Source organism: Nematostella vectensis, chromosome 7 (assembly GCF_932526225.1).
Source record: "Nematostella vectensis chromosome 7, jaNemVect1.1, whole genome shotgun sequence".
Classification (NCBI taxonomy): domain Eukaryota; kingdom Metazoa; phylum Cnidaria; class Anthozoa; order Actiniaria; family Edwardsiidae; genus Nematostella; species Nematostella vectensis.
The window spans coordinates 11858489-11881185 of NC_064040.1; the positions used below are offsets into that span (position 1 = coordinate 11858489).

The 22697-nt window shown below is 39.1% G+C and overlaps 1 protein-coding gene across 4 annotated transcripts; it reads left to right on the top strand.

The window, feature by feature from the left end:
* The first annotated feature begins 143 nt into the window (after positions 1-143).
* Positions 144-20843, top strand: LOC5504795 (protein PALS1). Of its 4 annotated transcripts, none has more exons than XM_032373119.2 (23): positions 144-297; positions 757-810; positions 4293-4330; positions 4408-4498; positions 5115-5264; positions 5646-5766; positions 7091-7200; positions 7521-7575; positions 7779-7942; positions 8399-8645; positions 10431-10663; positions 11479-11571; positions 11996-12064; positions 12254-12503; positions 13346-13641; positions 14465-14532; positions 14943-14998; positions 15134-15202; positions 15513-15599; positions 15945-16025; positions 17070-17272; positions 17750-17884; positions 18018-20843. In XM_032373119.2, the coding sequence occupies exons 4-23, from the start codon at positions 4430-4432 to the stop codon at positions 18192-18194; spliced, it is 2733 nt and encodes a 910-aa protein (XP_032229010.1). In that variant the 5' UTR covers positions 144-297; positions 757-810; positions 4293-4330; positions 4408-4429; the 3' UTR covers positions 18195-20843. The 4 variants fall into 4 exon arrangements, with proteins under 4 accessions (XP_032229010.1, XP_048586585.1, XP_032229012.1 ...); XM_048730628.1 differs by having other exon boundaries at positions 145-297; positions 708-810; XM_032373121.2 differs by lacking the exon at positions 144-297 and adding an exon at positions 440-677.
* The last annotated feature ends 1854 nt before the right edge of the window (positions 20844-22697 follow it).

Here is a 22697-nt window from a genome sequence, read left to right on the forward strand (position 1 = left end):
AGAATAGGTTTGATCCATTTTTTTATATCCGGTCGATATTCGAAAGGGGTACTTCGATCTGTGTCGACTTTTCGAGGGGTGTGCGGGCGAAAGTATACACACACTCGACCCTATTGTCTGCCAACCAATCAGATCAGGCGACACAACATTCCACAAATAGCAACAACTCTTCTAGCGGTCTACGACAAACTCGCTAGCAAGTATTTGCCTAACTATTTTCAATCATTTCTGGGCTAAAGACCACTCCAAATGTCACCGATCTGTACCAAGACGTGCACGAACTGAAACAAATTCATGGTCAGTATCTTCGAAAGGGCTAAGTTTGGTGAAATATTCGGAAATTAGCTAAGTTTGGAGACAATTCTCTGATGTCAGATTGGTTCGTTTCGTAAATGGATTCATGAGCTAACGATTAAATGTAGAGAGGGGGAAATGCTCCCTCAATACTGATTCAATCTTAGATCAGACAAGGCTGGTGGTTTGGTGAAGTCTCCTGTAGTTTTTGGTATCAATTTACTGATTCTTGTCGTTCTGGATTGCGACGTATCTTATCTACCAGCAACCTAGCATCGACTACGGACCACTTTCTTACGAGAATATCTTTCCTTTCTCCCCTTCGAATTATGGTTGTCTGGGAAATTATGGCTTCGTCTTCGAGTTAGTGTCGGTTCTCTAAGGTTATTGGTTCTAAGAGTTAATTTTTTTAGCTTCATAGCGAGGATACCAATGTGACTGGAGTGAGTTTTCACATTGCAGATTATCACTAGGAACCTGGATGGACGTGTTCAAAGCGGATGTGTAAACCAACTGGTAAGTTTAAATTTTTCTATCATGTTTAATTTTACTCATAAAACCTTTTACTACAGCGGTATTTCTACTGAATAGACTTTCTAATAATTGAGATTTTACTGTCCAATCCATTGCAAATATGCTTGTTGATGTTGGAGTCTACGGACGGTGGATGCAAACCGAAAACCAAACCGCATATTGTTATTATTATTATTTGTAAATGTGGTTAGAAACCTTAAATGAAACCGCAGTTCAACGATTATACTGTAAATTTTGTATATCAAACTTTTCAAAGATGTATTTTTATTCAAAGATCGTGCTCTTTAAGTTGAAGTTGGATTTCTCGTTGCATTCGCTCGACACCTTTCGGCTTTCACCCTCTCGTCGTATCAAATATTATGAGCTTTACACTAGAATCCAGACCGCTGTTAAGGCCCCTTAAACACATTTTTCAGCTATTAAACTTTTAACACCTAACAGACGATAGTTAAAAATGTTTTCCTCTATTCTTGTTTTAACCTTTGCGGTATATGGAGTAGTATCTGTATGTATTACTCCGGAAATCGTGCATTGTTAGCAAAGCGCCATTTTTGTTTACGTTTGTTCAGATCAGGATTGTTCGTCTAGGTGTTATTCTGAGTCAAACCCTTTAGCCAAAACACTCTCTACGAACTTAACAAATCCTTAGATTGATTAAAAAGTTTCTAGAACTAACTAGGGCACGATTGTTTTATAGTTGAGGTCAGGAAATCGGTACTACATAAGCTTAATTAATGAAATTGTGTATGTGATTATTTGTTTCGAAACAGCGAAGTTTTTTTATATAATTTTTAGATGTTTTTACTGGTTATATTTTGGGTGCATAGGTTTTTTTTTTTCAAATAACTGCCCATTGATTATTTCTAAAAGCAGGAAACCTTACTTGGTCAAATTTAGAGGTAAAATGCTTTATAATGGCTCACGTTAGGTGATTGAGAAAATGTATTATATAATGCATTTGGGATATTTATTCCTTTTTGACATTTTTAATGTGTTCTTTTCAACAATTTACACTGCACTCTGTTTCGAACTAATTCTTATTGATAATTCTATATAAAATAACACAGTATTTGATCGAATATTTCACAGTTCAACCATTACATATCGACACTACAGGTGGTTCAAGTTGGGATAGTTGTAGTGTTCTAATAGTATATATGAGTGGAATATAACACACAGAATAGAGGAATATGTGCAGCCTACTTTTCATTTTAAAACTGATGAAAAAATCATCGTGTACTTCAACCTTGACAAACCCCATCTCAAAATTATCTGTACTCATCACAGCCCAAAGCTGTAGCAGGCCACGTAAGATTTTGGGGGGGGGACTATAAAAAACATTAAGAAATTATTGGGGGGGGGGGCACAGCCACGCCCGTACTGGTCATTTCCTTATAATTTTTGAAAATATTGGGGGGCACATTCCCCCAGTGCCCCACCCCTTGCTACAACCCTGTAGTCCCGTTGAGGCTTTTTCATTTCCCTAGAATGGGGTTTCCATTCCCCCCCAAGACAGTTTGGGTGGTAAATGAGAGAGTTTAGATAGGAAGGGGGTCTATGTGACAGTAAATATTAACAGCTACTATTAAAAGTAGTGTTTTTAAGGCATTTCACACCTGAGAAAACTTTCATGACATTAAACATTGCATTTCTGGGCTTATAACCTAAGAAGCCCTACCCTGGTCCCAGAGCCTTGAGCATATTATATGAGCGTCTCTCTATTCAGTGGCCAGCGAGAGATGCACGAGGCTCTGGAACCAGGGTAAGGCAGCCCGATAACACTAATATACAAAACATACAGTGTCTAGACCCCTCTTATCATCTCTTTTTTATTCATGCCATAATTTGGCTTAAACCCTGCCATTGATTTGGGTAAAATTGTTTGGTCATAATTTAGTCTTAATTTTAAAACGTGAAAGAAACACAGTTATTTTTATAAAATCACTTAGATTATTTATCTGACAGAAAGCCTGAGTGGACTTGTTATACTCTATAATAATATAACCAAGTGTGTGACTAAATCATGATCTTTGATTTATCCATAAGTGTAATGAATAAAGTTAAGAGAAAAAACCTCTTTCAATTAGTTTGGCTGGTGCATATGTCAATCAAACCGGTTTCCATAAGGAGATTGAATTAGAAATTAGCCAGCTTACATTAAATCCTATGATATTCTCACCAAATATTAAAATGGTAAGATCTTTCACAAATTTGCTTCAATCATTGGAAAATGGTTGATTAATGTCCACCTAATAACGATATTGAAAGAAGAGATTTCGGTCTAGAATGCATGTTTGTCTTAGAATGTGTATAATAATCTGGGATGGTAAATTTTTGTTTTATTTTTATTTTGCCATTATCTCGAGTGTTTTCAAACTTTTCAAAGTAATGTTTCAATCATCACATTTTTAACTGAGTGCCCCCATCGTGTTGATTTCAAATGTTCCTCAGTTATTGATAGGTTGCAGTGATATTAGACAAGGACAATCTCATTACTGTTTTTTTAATGTCTATATTTTATATGTTCTGTATATTTAGCAATTTAATATTCATATATTTTTCTCAATAATGCAATATTCATTGTTTAAGTGGAAGTTTTTATCCCAGGAACTTAAAGAAACAATCAGTTTTATAATTGAAAACACCCTACTTATATAGTATATGGCCTTATTTAAATTTTAAAGTGTTTTTTTTTCTTCCTTGTATTTTTATCTTTGTAGTACCATGAATACATACTTAAAACATGTATGGCAAGTATGGAAATTCTGATAATTTTGCCATTTGAAACTCTTAAAATCGTTACCATAGTTACGTAATATTTTCTCATGAAATTTTTACAGCTTGTTAGTAAGTCATCATCCTGTATATATTATATGTAATCAAGGTCATTTTTCTGTCCTCATAAAAGCAGGGAAATTTGGAAATTGATATATTTGCTATCTGTTCTTAGCCATTGTGAGGAAATATAAAGAGAGAAGTGATAAAAGTTGTTTGCCTCATTTGGGGTTGTGAGATTAGCCAACCCCTCAAATCTAAAATGTCTGAGTGATATATAAAAGTTTTTCGTCAACAAATTTTCTAATAGGTTTATCTAAAAAATTCAAATAATTTCAGATTATCATTATGATTAAATGAGGACATTCTCTTCATCCAACTCATAGCTAGCATATTTTTGGTTTATTTGCTTCCTTTATTTTTTTTTTGTCTCTTAAAGGTTTTGGTACCAACAGCAATAACTTTTTGAAGAAATCATTTTTATTTGGAATATAAAAATATATATAGCATCATTTTAATGTAAAGTGCCCTTGTAATTTTCACCCATCTTCACATGCAGTCTGGTCTTGTATTTAATGTCTGTTGTGTGACAAATTTTAATTAATCCAATGTTCACCAACACTATTTTATAAGTTCTTGAGTCATTTTCGTTTCTCTTTCTAATCTTCTTTTTATTGATGTGCTTTCAGATAAACATTATAGCCAAAGTGTGATGTAGTAGGAAAAGGTATAGTAAATATGAATTTGGATTAGTTACCATGTCTGTGTCAAACTTACAATACTTTTATTTTCATGATTGTTTAGGGGCTTTTGGTGACTCAGGATAATGCCGTACCAGAAAGGGCCTCTCGGCCCATCACACTTCAATAGCAGTGATAATCTTATCAATACCAAGGTAACACTGTAAAACCCTGCCTTAGGACACCAATAAGGACACCTACTCACCTGTGTTAGGTGTCACAAGATTTTGGATCTCCTCACAAGCCTTATTTTTGTGAGAAGGATCATACATTTTTTGTACTCATCTGCATTGACTATGTTGGGTTTTTTCACATGTTTACTGTATTTCACCCAATTTCACAAGATTTCTGTCCAAGTTGGGTTGACAGCTATGCTTTTGGTACCATACTGGTAACACGGCTCAGGTCCCTGCTAAATCAAGTGTTTTCCTAAAGTACTTAACACATTTGTACAGAAGGACTTGATTTCTTGATTAGGTAATGTTTTTTAAAATACTTCACATCTTCCAATCAATATTTATCTTCCATTCCTTTTGTTTTTTATAATTTATTTTGTTCATGGTCAGTTAATTTCTTTTTCCTCCTTTCTTTTCTTGCTAAATACCTTTCTTTTATATTGAAAATCATAGTATAATGTGATACTTACTAAAGTACTAAAATAATCCTTGTCTCTATTCTTGTTTATTTGTCTTATGGTAAGAAGCTATGTAGAAGTTTCTTCTAGCTGGTTTAATTTAGCTAGATCTACAATAGCATTCTTTTTGTTTGTAGCATAATGGTAATGTCCCCCACGTCCGCCCATCAAACCTATCAATGATGTATGGAGGGGAGGAGGATGATGTTGACTCCCCTGGGTACCTCAGCAATGGTGTTCCTGACCACCTGATAAACGGTTATGGGGGCGACTCTCAGCATAACATGGTATGGTGCTGTCTCATTTGCTATTTAACAAATAGTCGTCATTTTTGCTTTTATCTGTCCTCTTATGGATTCCCTGATGATGTCATGAACAAAAAGTATGCAACAAGATGCAGTTGAGTTCTGTGACTTTGTTCATGCTATGCTGTCACCTCTAGATCACAGCACATAAAAAAATGATATCCATTTGTTTTATACAACATTGAAAACATTTCCTTACGGTGCAATCTAGTTTTCTAGTCATGCGTGTGTCTTCCAATAGCTCATGGACCCTTGACTAATCAGAACACATGATTTACAAGCATCATTGTATAAAGTCCTGTATAATACAGCATTATACACTGGAGCTAGCTGGAGTTAAAGGCCATCAATATTATGTTGTAGAAACAAGCAGTGGAGTTTGCAGTCAATGTCAGAATGATGGGAGATGAAAAAAGGTTTGGCTTCTCTGTCATGGGAGGCGTGGATGAGGGATTTGCCCCAAACATTGACAGCATTGCCCAAGGTAAACAAGTAAATAATAAGTTCTACCCCATTGGACCTGCGAAACAGTTAAAAAGGTCTTGGTAAACAAAACAGTTATAGTAAAAATATTGTGTTGTGTCATAATTTAATTTACTGTTGGAAGCCAAGCCATATTCTGTTTAAAAGCTAAAATATTTCTCCCTGCTAACTTGGACTATCTTTTCATTGCCCAAATTCTACCCCATTAGCACTAACTGTACTCTTGTAACCCTTCAACGATTGAAAATATGTTTGATTCTTCTTTAGGCTTTTTCTTCACACTACCCGAGCTAATTAGGAACATAAAAGGCCGTGAGCCATTTAAACAGGCTCTAAAAACCCATCTGTTTAGATTGGCATATTTCATGTATTTGTTAAGTTAGCCGACCATGTCACAACTTGTTATGTTGATTTAGTTTAGATGTTTTTTGTAAGAATTTGTTTTCTGTTGATTTATTATTATTATTATTATTATTATTGTTGTTGTTGTTGATGTTGTTATTATTATTATTATTATTATTATTATTATTATTATTATTATTATTATTATTATTATTATTTTATAAATGGCTTCAATACTTTAAGCATCATTTGAGCAGCTTATATATGGATTTTTAGTCAACCCCAATTCTTTTACCCCCTATTGCCAGGGCTTCTGGAATTATGTTGAAAAAAACTCAAAATTACGCGGGATTCTTTGCTAAATTACGTGGAAAAACAATCATTATGCGCTAAATTACACGGGATTTTGCAATACATTTTTCTTTAAAAATCAAACTTTTGCGGGATTCTTTACTGAATTTTGCGCTGAATTACACGGAATATCAACTGTTACGCCCAAACTACATTTTGTACCGAAGGAATGCATGAAATAACTTGAAAAGGTTAATTTTTATTTTATTATTAGTTCTAGGCCTTCGCGGTTTAGCAAAGAACGCCTAGTCATTTTATTTGTTTTAGAAATTCAGTTCGAAATATCGCACTCTTACGAAGAATATCTCTCCTTTTTTTTACGATAAATATAGGTAAGAACCCTAAAAGAACACATCAGCTGTGCACTTAAATTTTTTGTCTTTCAAAATTTAGCCAAATTACGCTGAATTATGCGGAAATTTGTGGATTACGCGGAGAAAGCTAAATTACGCGCTTCCGTACAAGCGGGTAATTCCAGAAGCCCTGTATTGCTGATTGCTAATTTTTTCCCTTCAAAGCTCAAGCTAGCATTGATTGGCTCCTTGTTCTTGAAACTCTCATTTTCAAATCCATAACGCCCTTTTCAGAAGAAATATATTGTTATTGATCAATTCAAATAACATCTTTTACAGGATCTCCCGCAGAGCGGGCAAACCTCAGAATTGGAGATGAGATCTTAGAAGTAAATGGAACCTCAGTGGAAAACTTCTCCCATGCTGAAGTCATCCTATCTATACACAAGGTGAGGGCAATATTTTGAATTAAGTATGTTTTTTTTTTTAATTTATCCTATTCCTGTTTCAAAGGATCTAGGAATAGCAGAACTATTTTAAGGGAATTACCTCAAGCCCCCTGGGATAGACTTAAGCTCATGCACCCTATAACCTTCCCTTATTTCTTAGCTGAGACTCAGAGTTATCTATAGGTTTTACAGTAACTAAGACCTGAATGATTCCCGCATCTAAAATAGATACTGCTAAAAGGTGCAGAATGATAGTAACGTATGGTAAGTTACCATTCTATATATATTTAATTTCAACACTGTTTATTTTGTCCTTCTAGTGTTTGAAGAACAGAGTGATTGCATTGAAGATTCTCCGGGGTGATAATCCCCAAGGTACAGATTTAGTTTATGCTAGATACAACTTGCCTCTGTTTGCATTGATTTGCATACCTCTGCTAGTGCCTACCTTATCAGTCGCACATCCAGTTTGCACACAGAGTTCTTTGTCAGTACACTGTGAGCCACAACAAGCTCAAATCCCATTTAAGGCTAACGTCATTGTTTCCATTAATTGTTATATGTTATGCTTCCTGTAGGAAACTTCTCGACGTTTGTGGATGGCCCAGATAGGAATGGCCATGTTCATGTAGACCAAGAGACCAAGCAGAAGCTGAACACCATTATCCATGACCAAGAAAACGACCCTCAGTTTGTGTACTACAACTCTGACGCTGAGACAGCCAGTGTACATTCAGACCAGGTGGGAATAAGAAAAAAGATGTTTGTTAAGTCAGGTTGATTGGAAACACCTTACATTATTATTATTATTATTATTATTATTATTATTATTATTATTATTATTATTATTATTATTATTATTATTATTATTATTATTATTATTATTATTATTATTATTATTATTATTATTGTTTTTATTATTGTTTTTATTATTGTTTTTATTATTGTTTTTATTATTGTTTTTATTATTATTATTATTATTATTATTATTATTATTATTATTATTATTATTATTATTATTATTATTATTATTATTATTATTATTATTATTATTATTATTACTGGTATATAGCCCTAGGGTCACTGTACATGGATTAAAGCCCAGATGTTCTCATAAAAGGAGGAATTTCCAGCATTTTGTGACCGTGGCAGAACTGACTGTACAGTATTTCTATGCCTGGATCTCTCCTCATAATAGGTTGATGTTCCCTCAAACGTGAGGCCAAATTCAAGCTGGATTAGCGATACCCAAGGCTTGGACAACAACTTTTCAGGGAACTACAAGGCCAGTGATCCCCTGCAGTCCAACCTTAAGAAGAACAAGTCCTTGTCCACAGCAGTGTTTGACTTGACAAAGCTGGATGACGATGATGAAGGGCCTCCAGCTTGGAGCATGCAGAACAATGCGTATGACACTGATAGTGATAACAATTCAACAAGCGCAGGTAAAATTTACCTCCTGTCCCGAGGACACCCAAATTTCCTTTCTTCACCCACCTATCAGATAAACAGATGGACAGACAGCAGATGAATGACAGATAGACACCAATGACAGGCAGCCAGACAGACAACACTGACATGCGGCCAGACAGACAGATACCACTGACATGTGGCCAGACAAACAGACATACCACTGAGATAATCAGACAGTCAGACGGACAGTCAGTCAGACTTTCTGCATTATACAGAGATGCAAGCTAACAGAAAAATAGTCAATCAAGCAGACAGATAGTCAGACAGTCAGATGACGTGCAGATGAAACACACCACAGACGGGATCAATTCTCGGCACTTTGAAAACATACAGACAAACAGCTAGACATGCCATAGACAAAGATGTAGATGTGGAGAGCAGATGAAAGACAGACAGACACTTCGAAAACATACGGACAGACAGACATGCTGCAGACAAAGATGTAGATGTAGAGAGCAGATGAAAGAAAGACAGACACTTCGAAAACATACAGACAGACAGCTACAGTAGACATGCCACAGACAAAGATGTAGATGTAGAGAGCAGACGAAAGACAGACAGACACTTCGAAAACAGACAGACACACAGCTACAGTAGACATGACAAAGATGTAGATGTAGAGAACAGATAAAAGACAGACAGACACTTCGAAAACATACAGACAGACAGCTACAGTAGACATGACAGAGATGTAGGTGTAGAGAACAGATAAGAGACAGACAGACACTTCGAAAACAGACAGACAGACAGCTACAGTAGAAATGCCACAGACAAAGATGTTGATGCAGAGAGCAGATAAAAGACAGACAGACACTTCGAAAACAGACAGACACACAGCTACAGTAGACATGACAAAGATATAGATGCAGAGAGCAGATAAAAGACAGACAGAAACTTCGAAAACAGACGGACAGACAGACATGCTGCAGACAAGAATGCAAGCTTACAGAGAAATAAATAGACAGACAGACAGACAGACAGACAGACAGGGGGAACGCAAACTAACAGGCAGAAGCCAAACAGACGGATAGGCAGGCTGACTGATTAAAAGACAATTCAGACAGACAAGCAAGTACACAGACATAGCGACCGACCGAAAGTTGCCTTGTAAATTCTTACGACACAAAAACACGATGCTCGATCGTATCGCACCAGTGATGTTATGTCACTGTTTGTCTTACTCATTTCCATATAAAGCGTGATGCATTGTTATCAGTCATTTAGTGCTGTGCATTTAAAATTTACTTTCGGGAGAAACGGACCTTTCGGTATCGAGTGTATATTCAACTGCTCAAAAAAAAAAAATAAACCAGAATCTTGGAGGGGGATTCTCTAAGACCAAGGTAAATAAGATATTAGTTTTCTATCCGACTTCGCCCTATTTTAATGCAAAAATTTGTAGCGCCTAGAGTTACTTGAAGTGGGTTTTTGCTTCAAATAGTATTTCACTGCCTTCGTTGCCTTTTCGGCGGAATAGCCACCAAATTCCATTCATATCAAAGGATTAAGAATACTAGTGATCTGAGAAGTTGAAATGCATAATGATTAAATAGATGGAATGGTATTTAAAAATAGATGGAAATAATTTTACAGACATTTACGGGCTACGGCCCTCATTTCACCAATTTTTTGTTGGTCAATATTGCATATAATGCAGTCTCTCGCAATTCACCGTTTGTTTTAAATCGTTATTATTATTATTTTTTTATTTTATCGGGCGCCGATTCCTGATTTTTTTTCTTTTCGAAATCCAACAGAACAATCAAGAGTGCAGTCGGTGACTCCAACTCGTTCCCAGTCCACTCCAGACTGGCCACCCGTGGTCTCCACAGCACGTCCCAGTACTTTCTCGCCGCTTCCAGCACAGGAATCCCCTGAGATGGCTTGCATTGAAGCATTAAGTCCGAAGTTAACGTCTGCGCATGATCGAGAGAACTTGGCTAGTGTACAGCGTTACCTAGGCGACAGTGATGTCCAAAATGCTACCAAGGTACTTTTGTTGTTAAAGTTACATGTTGTGACGTGTGTAATAGCGTAAGCGGCAAAATAAAGAAGGCGAGAAGAGACAACAGGTTGTGTGAGCTTTAGCTCCTTTACAACGAAACCAGAGCCGAATAAACCGCTCGCAATATTGACAGTAGTCTTTGCTTATAAACCGCTCGCAATAGTGACGGTAGTCTTTGATTATAAAATGCGTGGTAGTATACAGATACGCAGTCTTTAATTGGTCGCGTTTTTGTATATATTTTTATTACCGTTAGAATGTTCGTCTTACCGCCCAGCTACCTCTAAAAATTGTAAGGAGGACCGATAGCAAAGCTTTTACCACCCAGAAGTTACTTTTTTTTTGTTATCGAACATCAACGGACCTAGCCTTCTCCGGCGTCTCTTAGCGTCACAAACCGAGAATGAATCTCGCGGGTTTCCTTTGGTCGTCAAATTCCTCTGTTAAGGGGGGGGGGGGGGACAATATAAATTGCGGAAAAAGGAGAGAGAGACTTCGCGCTCGCCACAGGAAACCCCAGCGCCTGTTTTTTTTTTTTTTTTTTTTTTTTTTTTTTTTTGCTGCTTTTTGGGCAACAGCGATGCCTGCCAAAAGCTGCAACGCACCTATTCTATTTGTTGGAGCCTTTTTTTTTTTCAATTTTATACTTGAAATAATGACATGATAGTTATCAATATACAGCTGAAGATAAGCGTGGGCATGCTTTAAATTAAGGTGTAAAATTTTAAAATGTTTGTAAAGGAATGAGTAGATAGTAGGGGAGGAATATTTTGTGCTTACTTATCCATGTCTCTTATAAGATTTACGACAAGATCATGGACCTCAAACGAGCAAGAAGTGGGCCAGGCTTCAGTCGGCCCCAGTCTACCAGCGCACAAAACTTGACTTCGCAGGTAAAGAAAATGAAAGAACGTTACAAAAAAAGATCGGATTTGTGTTACTGTACTTTGACAAGAAAACTATGTTGGGTTAAAGTGTTAAACAAAAAGATTGTTCTGTTGTTGTTGTTTGTTTAATTAAAGTGAGATAGCCACTTGCTCTGTATCTTTAAATTTTAAGTTGTCGATCGACCAGTCCTTTTACATCGAAAAATACAACAGTCTCTTTTCGCAAGAAAAAAATAGAATAACCATGCATGCTTATAGTCTGATACTCATAAGCGATATTTGATTGAAAGTTTCTCAATGAAGCGATGGGAACGGATTCTGCGTGCGACTCGGTATTGTGTGGGAGCGTAAAATTGTGACGTGATTGGCCTTTTTTAATGAAACTGTTGTGCAGTTGCCCTAATTTTTTTTTATTATGTATTGTCCTTAGATTTCGGCAGCGCCCTCAACAAGGGACGAAGTTGAACTCGCTAGTTTGTTAAGTTCACCGACCATGCAGGTATTGTAAACAAAATATTATATGTGCCGCTAATTTCTAACGAAACTAGTCTGTTGGGTATATTCCTTGAAATACATGATTTAACGTCGAGATATATGTACTACCGTTACATAAGTCGTCTAAATATTGTTAAAAACAAAACTAGTGATTTCGATTTTGAGATTACCGCTGTGATATTATCGTTGTTAGGGATTATTGCTTGCACATGACAGACTAGCGTTCAGGGAAGCTCTACCAGACGAGAACGAGGAGAACGAAGGCCGAGAGTTGAGCCGTCAGAATAGCAGTGACGCTGACCAGTCGTCTCAGATGGAGGACGACTCTGTCAAGATCGTGCGCATCGATAAGTCATGTGACCCGCTGGGTGCGACCGTCAAAAATGAAGATGGGGCGGTGTTGATCGGCAGAATTGTCAAGGGCGGCGCTGCGGAGAAAAGTGGTATGTGTTAATGCCTGGTACACACTAGTGACATAACGACATGGGCGCGAGCACTCTTACGGTCAAATGTTCAAGTGTGAATGGTTCGACATTAAGACATGAGCCCTACATAATGACAAAAACATAACGACATAAGAGAAAAGTTATCATGTTCATGTCGTTATTTGGGAGTTTACTTTTTTTTTCTATTAAACTTGTCATTGTGTCCATGTCGTTATTTGGGAGTTAAAAGAGTGCGCGAGCCTATGTTGTTATGTCACTAGTGTGCACCTGGCATAAGAGGCCACATGCTACTGCAGTTTTCAAAATTCTTGCTCAACTCCCGGCGACAATTCCCAACAGCTAAGTAGCCTTTTGCCAACCATCATTCAAAATCCAATTTAAAGCGTTCTCATTGGTCATCATTGTAATGCTTTCGAATCACGACACCTCCCCGCAAGTTGGTGACTAATCAAAGAGTACCAAATGAAATCACGTTAGTTTGAATGACGAAGGCCAGAAAGAGGTTTAGCAGTTGGAAATTGTAGACTAGAGTTCGCAGAATGTTGGAAAAGGCAGTAAGCGTTATATCGAGAAGCTTACAAACGTTAATAAATGACCTTAATATGTAAGTTCAGCCTTTGGTCTTTTTGCTCAGACCTCGGCCTGAAAAGCTAATTCAGCAGGTGTATTCATCTAACATAAAGCGAATGGAATTGGAAATCCTGTGTTAAAAACCTGTATAATCTTATTTGAACTAAGCGTAAAGATTTTACATGGTTTTGGTACACTCTATGTAATATTTCCACGCATTTTATTTATATTTGGTTATACTGCCTGATTGACTGACGTATTCTCCCCAGGCCTCCTCCACGAGGGCGACGAGATCTTGGAAATCAACGGCGTGCACATGAAGGGCAAGAGCGTGTCTGAGGTGTGCGAGCTACTCGCAGACATGAACGGCACCTTGACCTTCCTACTCGTCCCCAAGACCCGGTCCATTGGCACCCTGTCACGTGACCGGGCGGTGCACGTGCGCGCGAACTTCGACTACGACCCGTATGACGACGAGTTCATTCCTTGCCGGGAGCTCGGCCTAGCGTTCAGACGAGGGGATATCCTGCACGTTGTCGACCAAGAGGACCAGAATTGGTGGCAGGTAAATGCGGGTTTGCACTTCAAGAGCGCCGCTCGTCTGTCACAGTGTTGTTAGCTTTCTCAAGCAATAATTAAAAGACAAATTATATAAAGAATTATTGAAATAGCCAATAACTTCAATCGATTACCAAATACTTTTGAAGATAGCGATAACATAAAAAAAAAATTAAGCCGATGGAAACAGACGCTTTCTTGGACTGGGTATTTTGCTGAGTTTTTGGCTGACTGAGACAGAGACAAGAATGCCCCTACGACACCTCCCTCTTCAGTGCTGTTAGTCCTATTCTGGCGAAGTAATTGTTATACCCCTACGACACCTCCCTCTTCAGGGCTGTTAGTCCTATTCTGGCGAAGTAATTGTTATACCCCTACGACACCTCCCTCTTCAGGGCTGTTAGTCCTATTCTGGCGAAGTAATTGTTATACCCCTACGACACCTCCCTCTTCAGGACTGTTAGTCCTATTCTTGCGAAGTGATTGTTATACCCCTACGACACCTCCCTCTTCAGGACTGTTAGTCCTATTCTGACGAAGTAATTGTTATACCCCTACGACACCTCCCTCTTCAGGGCTGTTAGTCCTATTCTTGCGAAGTGATTGTTATACCCCTACGACACCTCCCTCTTCAGGGCTGTTAGTCCTATTCTGGCGAAGTAATTGTTATACCAAAAGCTCTCGTCATTAATGTTATCGAGTTGTTACTTCTTCGTACATTGTTTGGCTCAAATAAGAGTTAAAATGAAACTCTACTATACTGCTTCTTGTTTTTATAATGCTTTTATACTATAAATGTTTAACAGACGTCTTCACAATATTTTTTGAAGGCGTGGAGAGCGGGCGAGGAAGGGAAGAAACTAGCTGGCCTAATTCCTTCCAAGCATTTCCAACAACAGTAAGTAAATGCATAATAGGGACAGAGGAAAAAACAAAGTTTATTTTGGAAGTCGTAATTATTTATAAACATTTGTTTTTGCTCAAAGATGTATGTGCCGCGCAATAGCAGGGAATATTGTCAAATAATAGCAGTTCAATTATAGCAAAGAGTAAGGGCGCGTTTTTTCCCCTAACATTCTGGGATGGGAATATTTGGTAAAGAATGTTCAGAGTGGCATTCGAGTCATTCTGCTACAGGTAGCAGAACAAGTGGGATGGCCTTCATTCCATTCCGGAATGGGAACGCGGGATAAACGAAGGCGCGCTTTTTCTTTCTAATCATTCTCATTTCGGAATCACGAGTAAAAAAAAAAGCGCCGTAAGATGTTATAAAAAGCAAAATTTAAACAAAAGAGTGTGATTTTTTAGACGCGAATCGATGAAGCACACAGTGCCTGCCGACAACGAGAAAACTACAGAAAAGAGTAAGTATACTATTGATTAACATGATCTGAGATTCTCTCATAACTGTTTCTCTTACCCTTATGTCAAAATCTCTGTGTGCACTCCACGAACACACGCAAAGAATCAAGTCGAAAAATGTTTATTTTTTATTTCAGAGAGGAAATGCCTATGTATAAAGAGAAAGCGAAGAAAGAAAGTGCTATACAATGCTCAACAGAATGAAGGTGAATAAGAATAAATCACCGAACGGGCTAGCGTGCCCATCTCCGGTTTGACACGATTTATGTACAATGCGACGCGCGCTAGCGTGACCACTTTTGAACTCCTTCACTAGCCAACGAACAAGACAAAGAAATACTTCGTGACAATCATTACTGTAATCCCCCCCTGATATTCTTATTGACCACGTCAGTGCGCCTCGCACTGTAAGAACACAAGCGTTTTGCGTGAAAAAAAAAACTGGGGTGTAGGGTACTCATTCAGCGACATTTCAATATTTCCTGGTTACATAACTTGCCTTGTGATTTCTTGCAGTTTTTGAGGTGGATCAAGTGCTTACGTACGATGAAGTCGACTTATTACATCCGAACCCGTCACGAAAAAGACCGATCGTCTTAATAGGTGATGCTTGGGCTGCAACACCCGTGTTAGATTCCTTGGGCTTGTTTTGTGTCAATTATCCATTTCGCCTCCACCCAAGCGACCAGCTGGACCTTAAGGGCTTCTTACTTACTCGCTTTCATATCTTTGACGTTTTTAAAGTCTTAGCCATGTTCCGACATTCCCCCCACCCCAAAAAAAATCAACTTCTACTATAGCAGGCTATTATTTGGAGTTATTCGGAAATTTTAACAGCCTTTTCGCGTTAGAAAACATAATACTTTGAAAAAACACCAATTAAATGCCGATCAAATAGGGAATACCGTTTATAGGGCGATAGTGGACTGATTACTTGTTCGGTTACAGGTCCGCCCAAAATCGGCAGGAAGGAGCTGCGACAGCGCCTCATTCAGTACGATCCAGATCGCTTCGCCGGCGCAATACCACGTAAGTATGCCGACAAAGAAGCAGTCATAATTTCACCCCATACTCCCTATGGAAGCTATGGAATTTAATTCTACGGAACAGTGTTTTTCAACTGACATTTTTGAGAGGTCAATGGGGTGTCATTTCAGCTCACGCGTTCCCTTTATCGCTAGACCGTGGAACTTGGAGATTTTATATTGTAGTTTTGTGGGAAACGGCTCAAATGTGTCTTCAGAGTGCACCATCTGGCACTTTGAATTGTTTTCTGCCGTTATCGTTCTCGTTCTCGTTGCCGCCGTCCTAAGTTCCCTAATGCTTAGGACTGTGCTACAGCAATGTACAATAGTCAGCTTCCCTTATCTGCGAGCTCTATTGTATTTGACATTCCTTCAGCGATTTACAATAATGGAAAGTCAGCATCCCTTATCTGCGAGCTCTATTGTATTTGACATTCCTTCAGCAATGTACTATAATGGACCCGGAAGTCAGCATCCCTTATTTGCGAGCTCTATTGTATTTGACATTCCTTCAGCGATTTACAATAATGGAAAGTCAGCATCCCTTATTTGCGAGCTCTATTGTATTTGACATTCCTTCAGCGATTTACAATAATGGAAAGTCAGCATCCCTTATCTGCGAGCTCTATTGTATTTGACATTCCTTCAGCAATGTACTATAATGGACCCGGAAGTCAGCATCCCTTATTTGCGAGCTCTATTGTATTTGACATTCCTTCAGCAATTTACAATAATGGAAAGTCAGCATCCCTTATCTGCGAGCTCTATTGTATTTGACATTCCTTCAGCAATGTACTATAATGGACCCGGAAGTCAACATCCCTTATTTGCGAGCTCTATTGTATTTGACATTCCTTCAGCAATGTACTATAATGGACCCGGAAGTCAGCATCCCTTATATGCGAGCTCTATTGTATTTGACATTCCATAAGCGATGTACAATAATGGAAAGTCAGCAGACATTCCTTCAGCAATGTACAATAATGGAAAGTCAGCATCCCTTATATCCGTGCCCTGTTGTATTTAACATTTCATCTCTCATCCTCAGACACAAGTCGCCCCATCAAGCCAGGTGAGATAAACGACCATGACTATCACTTTGTGCCAAGGCACACGTTCGTGACGGACATCGTGGCGCATAAGTTCGTGGAACACGGCGAGCTGCAGGACCATTTCTACGGCACGAGCTTCGACGCTATCAAGATGGTCATCAACGCGGGGAAGACTTGCATCTTGAATTTGCATTGTGAGGTAAGATAACGCGTCTCTGTGCCACCACACACTACCAAAAAGAAAGCATCTCTGCTCCGCTACGGCATTCGTAGTCGAACGTCCTAGCGGAGTCATAGGCTGATTTACACTCTACGACTCGAGTTGTAGAGGGTTCGTGGGCAAGTCGCATACGACTAAATCGTGTTGTCTAAACCAGCCTTAACAAAATACCAAGTTTGAGAAAGCATCCACTCCTATCGGTTTGAGGATTCGAATTATGTATTCGGTTATTCCGAGATTTCAGCATATAAGTTCACAGGCAATATAATTTGAAACTACAACAAAAGGGTATTGAGACTAGGGCTAAGTGTGAATAAAAAGATCGTAGTTGTTGGGTAAAGTAAAATATCTGAAGATTCTCCAATAAGAAATGGTCCGCTTTTTGGTGGTCGAGGTGGCAAGCAGGCCTTCTAGCTAAGCCCCTGGTTTAGTTACATCTTTCGTATTTTTTTCCAGGCACTAAAGACGCTTCGTGCATCAAACATCAAGCCTTACGTCATCTTTATATCTTCACCATCATACGAGCGCGTTCGAGCTCTGAGGAGAGGAAAAATCGACCCTTTCAACCCCAAGCTAAATGTCGCACTTACGGTACGTATACAACCCCCAGATATCAAGCACTGTTAAGCAGTGGTATGTGCTCTAAAGTTTATTCATGTCAGTCTGCCTTGCCATTACCCCTGAATCTCTTACTGACTCATGACATTGCAATATCTCTCTCTAGGACCGAGAGATCCATGAGATGGTGGCCAAAGCCCGCGAAATGGAGGAAGCGTACGGTCATTACTTCGACCACACAATCACTAATACGGACTTTGAGAGAACTTTTGACGAGCTTAGACAAGTCATAGCCAGGCTAGAAGATGAGCCGCAATGGGTTCCAGTCTCCTGGCTACGGTAACGCACAGTGGGTACCAGTCTCCTGGCCACGGTGACGCACTATAAGTACCAGTCTCCTGGCCACGGTGACGCACTATAGGTACCAGTCTCCTGTCCACGGTAGCGCACAATGGGTACCAGTCTCCTGGCCATGGTAGTGCACAATGGGTTCCAGTCTCCTGGCTACGGTAACGCACAGTGGGTACCAGTCTCCTGGCCACGGTAACACACAGTGGGTTCCAGTCTCCTGGCCATGGTAGTGCACAATGGGTACCAGTCTCCTGGCCATGGTAGTGCACAGTGGGTACCAGTCTCCTGGGCACGGTAGCGCACAATGGGTACCAGTCTTCTGGCCACGGTAACGCAAAGTGGTTACCAGTCCTTCATGCTACCCACTTTAGAGCGTCGTTATCATCCGTTAAGTAAATTTATTATCGAAAACCAAATGTTTTATGGAATGTCGTCTGAAATTGCATTTATTTCAATTATATAACTATTTTGAGATTTTACTTTGCTGTTTACGCATGCATATTGTATTGTACTAGTTCTCAATTTTTGTTTTAACGGGGTCGGCCTAAATTGCGTGTTATATGAGCTCGCTGTAGACATATATCTTTTAGTCCAACTCTAGTAATAGCTATTGATTTACTAGCCGAAGATATGACAAAAGCCGCGAAACTATAATCCAAATGAAAAGAAAGCTGGAAGTTCCACAGTATTTGTATGAAATTTTCGGATAGCTTTTGTATTTGGCAGCGGTTTGCTAATAACGTTATACAAAAATTGACGGCTGTAATCATAGATCCGACATGTCGCGCGCACGAATAGCCAATCAGAAAAGAAGTGACGTAATAGCAGCCATGCGGTCCCACAAAATGAAAAAAATTGGAATTTGTCGCAGAAATTCTCGCGCGCTGACGTCGAGTTGATGCCAAACGTGTTGAGGTACGACTGGTTCTCAATTTCCACAGACTTTTTCTTTTTAAGAAAAAATGAGCAACTAGTTATTTCTGTTAAGAACTCTTAATTTGGGGTTCCTTTGGGGTAGGGAAAGTATTTTGACTCAAAATGGCGGCAAAACATTCTTTGACCCAGATTTTACCGTTTTAAAGTCGATTTGTTGTAAAATTAGACAAATTATACGAAAAAATTATAGATGTCGACCTAAGAGACCATTTTATTCCTTTGGCATTTAATATTTTGTAGTGAAATTTGCCAACAATGCTTTTAACGCTAAACTCGAGGTGCTCTCGGTTGCATTTTGCGTTTTTCGAAATATTAAAAAAACGGTGCCATGTCAAATTCTTGAAAAACAAAATTTCTTAAAATATTGTTGATATAGCTCAAAACCCATTACGCAACCGAGAGCACCTCGAAAATGTAACATTCTAGAAGACTGCAAAAAGAAAATCGCAAAAAGTATTTTTCCAAAGGAATAAAATGCGTTTTCCCAATTTAGACTCTCAATGGGGGGTCAACCCTAATTGGATTAGGGAATGGTATCAGGTGTAAAAAAAAATAATGAAAATTGTTCCTCGATGATCATACTTTGGTGGTACAAGATTTCAAAACCTGAGCTTTTATGCACTTGCTTGTACAATTTTTTCAAAAAATACCTCTATTAGCCGATTCTGATACCTTAAAATCTTTAAGATAGTTAAAAGAGCTTGCTTATTTTGAAATAACATGCAAATATGTATTCAATGTATTAGTTTATTATATTTTCTTTCATGATAAGCATGGCTTGAATTATCTATAATGAAAACACAAAGTCTGAATTCTTGATGAGGCGTGAACATTTTCTAAAATTACAAATTATACAAAATACAAAATTTAATCGACGCAAAACGCCAAAAAACCATTAAGTCATTTTCATTCTAACAGAATTATTTTGGTTTTCCAGAAATGAAAGAAATCTTTTGGCATTATCTTTTTGTAATTGTTATCTTTATACGACAAAGGTGATGCTTGTATCTTGATCATTACATTTCAAAGGGAGAAATGCTCATTTATTTTATAGCCATTGCAAGATAAGCTGTCACATTTTCAAATGAATTATTAATCACAAATTCATCTGCTATTTAGGCTCGATTTCCAGCTCGTTTCTATGAGCCCCCAGTACGTGCCTATCGACGGCTGGAAATAGAGCCTATCTGGTATTTTGACACAATAATTTTGTAGAGTATCAGCCATATTTCATGATGTAAAATGAATGTTTATAAATTTCATTGACTTGAAACAATTGCTTTCCTCGTAAGGAATCTCGCAGACCACAAAAAGTCAAGTAACATATAATAGGAATCGTATATTTTTTTTCTATGTACGTTATTTTCCCTCGCAATTGTCACCATGGAAAAAAGGCCCTAAACATGTAATCATTCCCGTTATATTTGAACTAGTGTTTGAGTAGGAACGAGAAAGGGGTAAATGGGTATATACATGCCAGGATTTTATTGCAACCTTGCATTGAGTAAGCGGTCATTAAGTTGAGTTTTTCTTATTGTGTTAAAAGGGTAAACAAGTTATCCATTGAATCATTTTCACAGCTCAATACAAGTTTATCATTATTGTTGCATTCATGAGATGTTTTTAGTTGACATAGCAACGCATTTATTCCAGGATGATTGTAGTTGTAAATACTTTTTAGCCAAATAAATATTTTTATACATGATGATTGGTTGTTCCTTTTTCCACGTGATGAATGGTAGTTCAATCAAACACATCCTCCGTTACTTCGTTTAATAAAAAAGGCCAATATCCCGGGGTCTGGGGGGGGGGGGGGGGGGGGGTGCGGGCTCAAAAAAAAAGAAGAGGATAATCGTCAATCCACCAGGCAAATATATCAATGCCCTACCCCCCATCACAGGCCACGACATTTTTCAACTACCCAAGCGACACATACGCTGGCTCCACTTTGAGGTTTCCTCCACGCACATACATGCGCGCTTAGTTTCGATGTCTCCACGCACACTAATGCGCGCTTGGTTTTAATGTCTCCACGCACATACATGCGCGCTTTGCTTTGATGTCTCGCACATGCGTGCGCGCTTAGTTTTGATGTCTCCACGCACATACATGCGCGATTAGTTTTCATGTCTCCACGCACATACATGCGCGCTTAGTTTTGATGTCTCCACGCACATGCGTGCGCGCTTAGTTTTGATGTCTCCACGCACATATATGCGCGCTTAGTTTTGATGTCTCCACGCACATACATGCGCGCTTAGTTTTGATGTCTCCACGCACATACATGCGCGCTTAGTTTTGATGTCTCCACGCACATACATGCGCGCTTAGTTTTGATGTCTCGCACATACATGCGCGCTTAGTTTTAAGGTCTCCACGCACATACATGCGCGCTTAGTTTTAATGTCTCCACGCACATACATGCGCGCTCAGTTTTGGAGTCTCCACGCACATACATGCGCGCTTTGCTTTGATGTCTCGCACATGCGTGCGCGCTTAGTTTTGATGTCTCCACGCACATACATGCGCGCTTAGTTTCGATGTCTCCACGCACATACATGCGCGATTAGTTTTGATGTCTCCACGCACATACATGCGCGCTTAGTTTTGATGTCTCCACGCACATGCGTGCGCGCTTAGTTTTGATGTCTCCACGAACATACATGTGCGCTTAGTTTTGATGTCTCCACGCACATATATGCGCGCTTAGTTTTGATGTCTCCACGCACATACATGCGCGCTTAGTTTTGATGTCTCCACGCACATACATGCGCGCTTAGTTTTGATGTCTCCACGCACATACATGCGCGCTTAGTTTTGATGTCTCGCACATACATGCGCGCTTAGTTTTAAGGTCTCCACGCACATACATGCGCGCTTAGTTTTAATGTCTCCACGCACATACATGCGCGCTTAGTTTTGAAGTCTCCACACACATACATGCGCGCTTAGTTTTGATGTCTCCATGCACATACATGCGCACTTAGTTTTGAAGTCTCCACACACATACATGCGCGCTTAGTTGTGATGTCTCCACACACATACATGCGCGCTTAGTTTTGATGTCTCCACGCACATACATGCGCGCTTAGTTTTGATGTCTCCACGCACATGCGTGCGCGCTTAGTTTTGATGTCTCCACGCACATACATGCGCGCTTAGTTTTGATGTCTCGCACATACATGCGCGCTTAGTTTTAAGGTCTCCACGCACATACATGCGCGCTTAGTTTTAATGTCTCCACGCACATACATGCGCGCTTAGTTTTGAAGTCTCCACACACATACATGCGCGCTTAGTTTTGATGTCTCCATGCACATACATGCGCGCTTAGTTTTGAAGTCTCCACACACATACATGCGCGCTTAGTTGTGATGTCTCCACACACATACATGCGCGCTTAGTTTTGATGTCTCGCACGCACATACATGTGCGCTTAGTTGTGATGTCTCCACGCACACTAATGCGCGCTTTGCTTTGATGTCTCCACGCGCACACATGCGCGCTTAGTTTTAATGTCTCCACGCACATACATGCGCGCTTAGTTTTGATGTCTCCA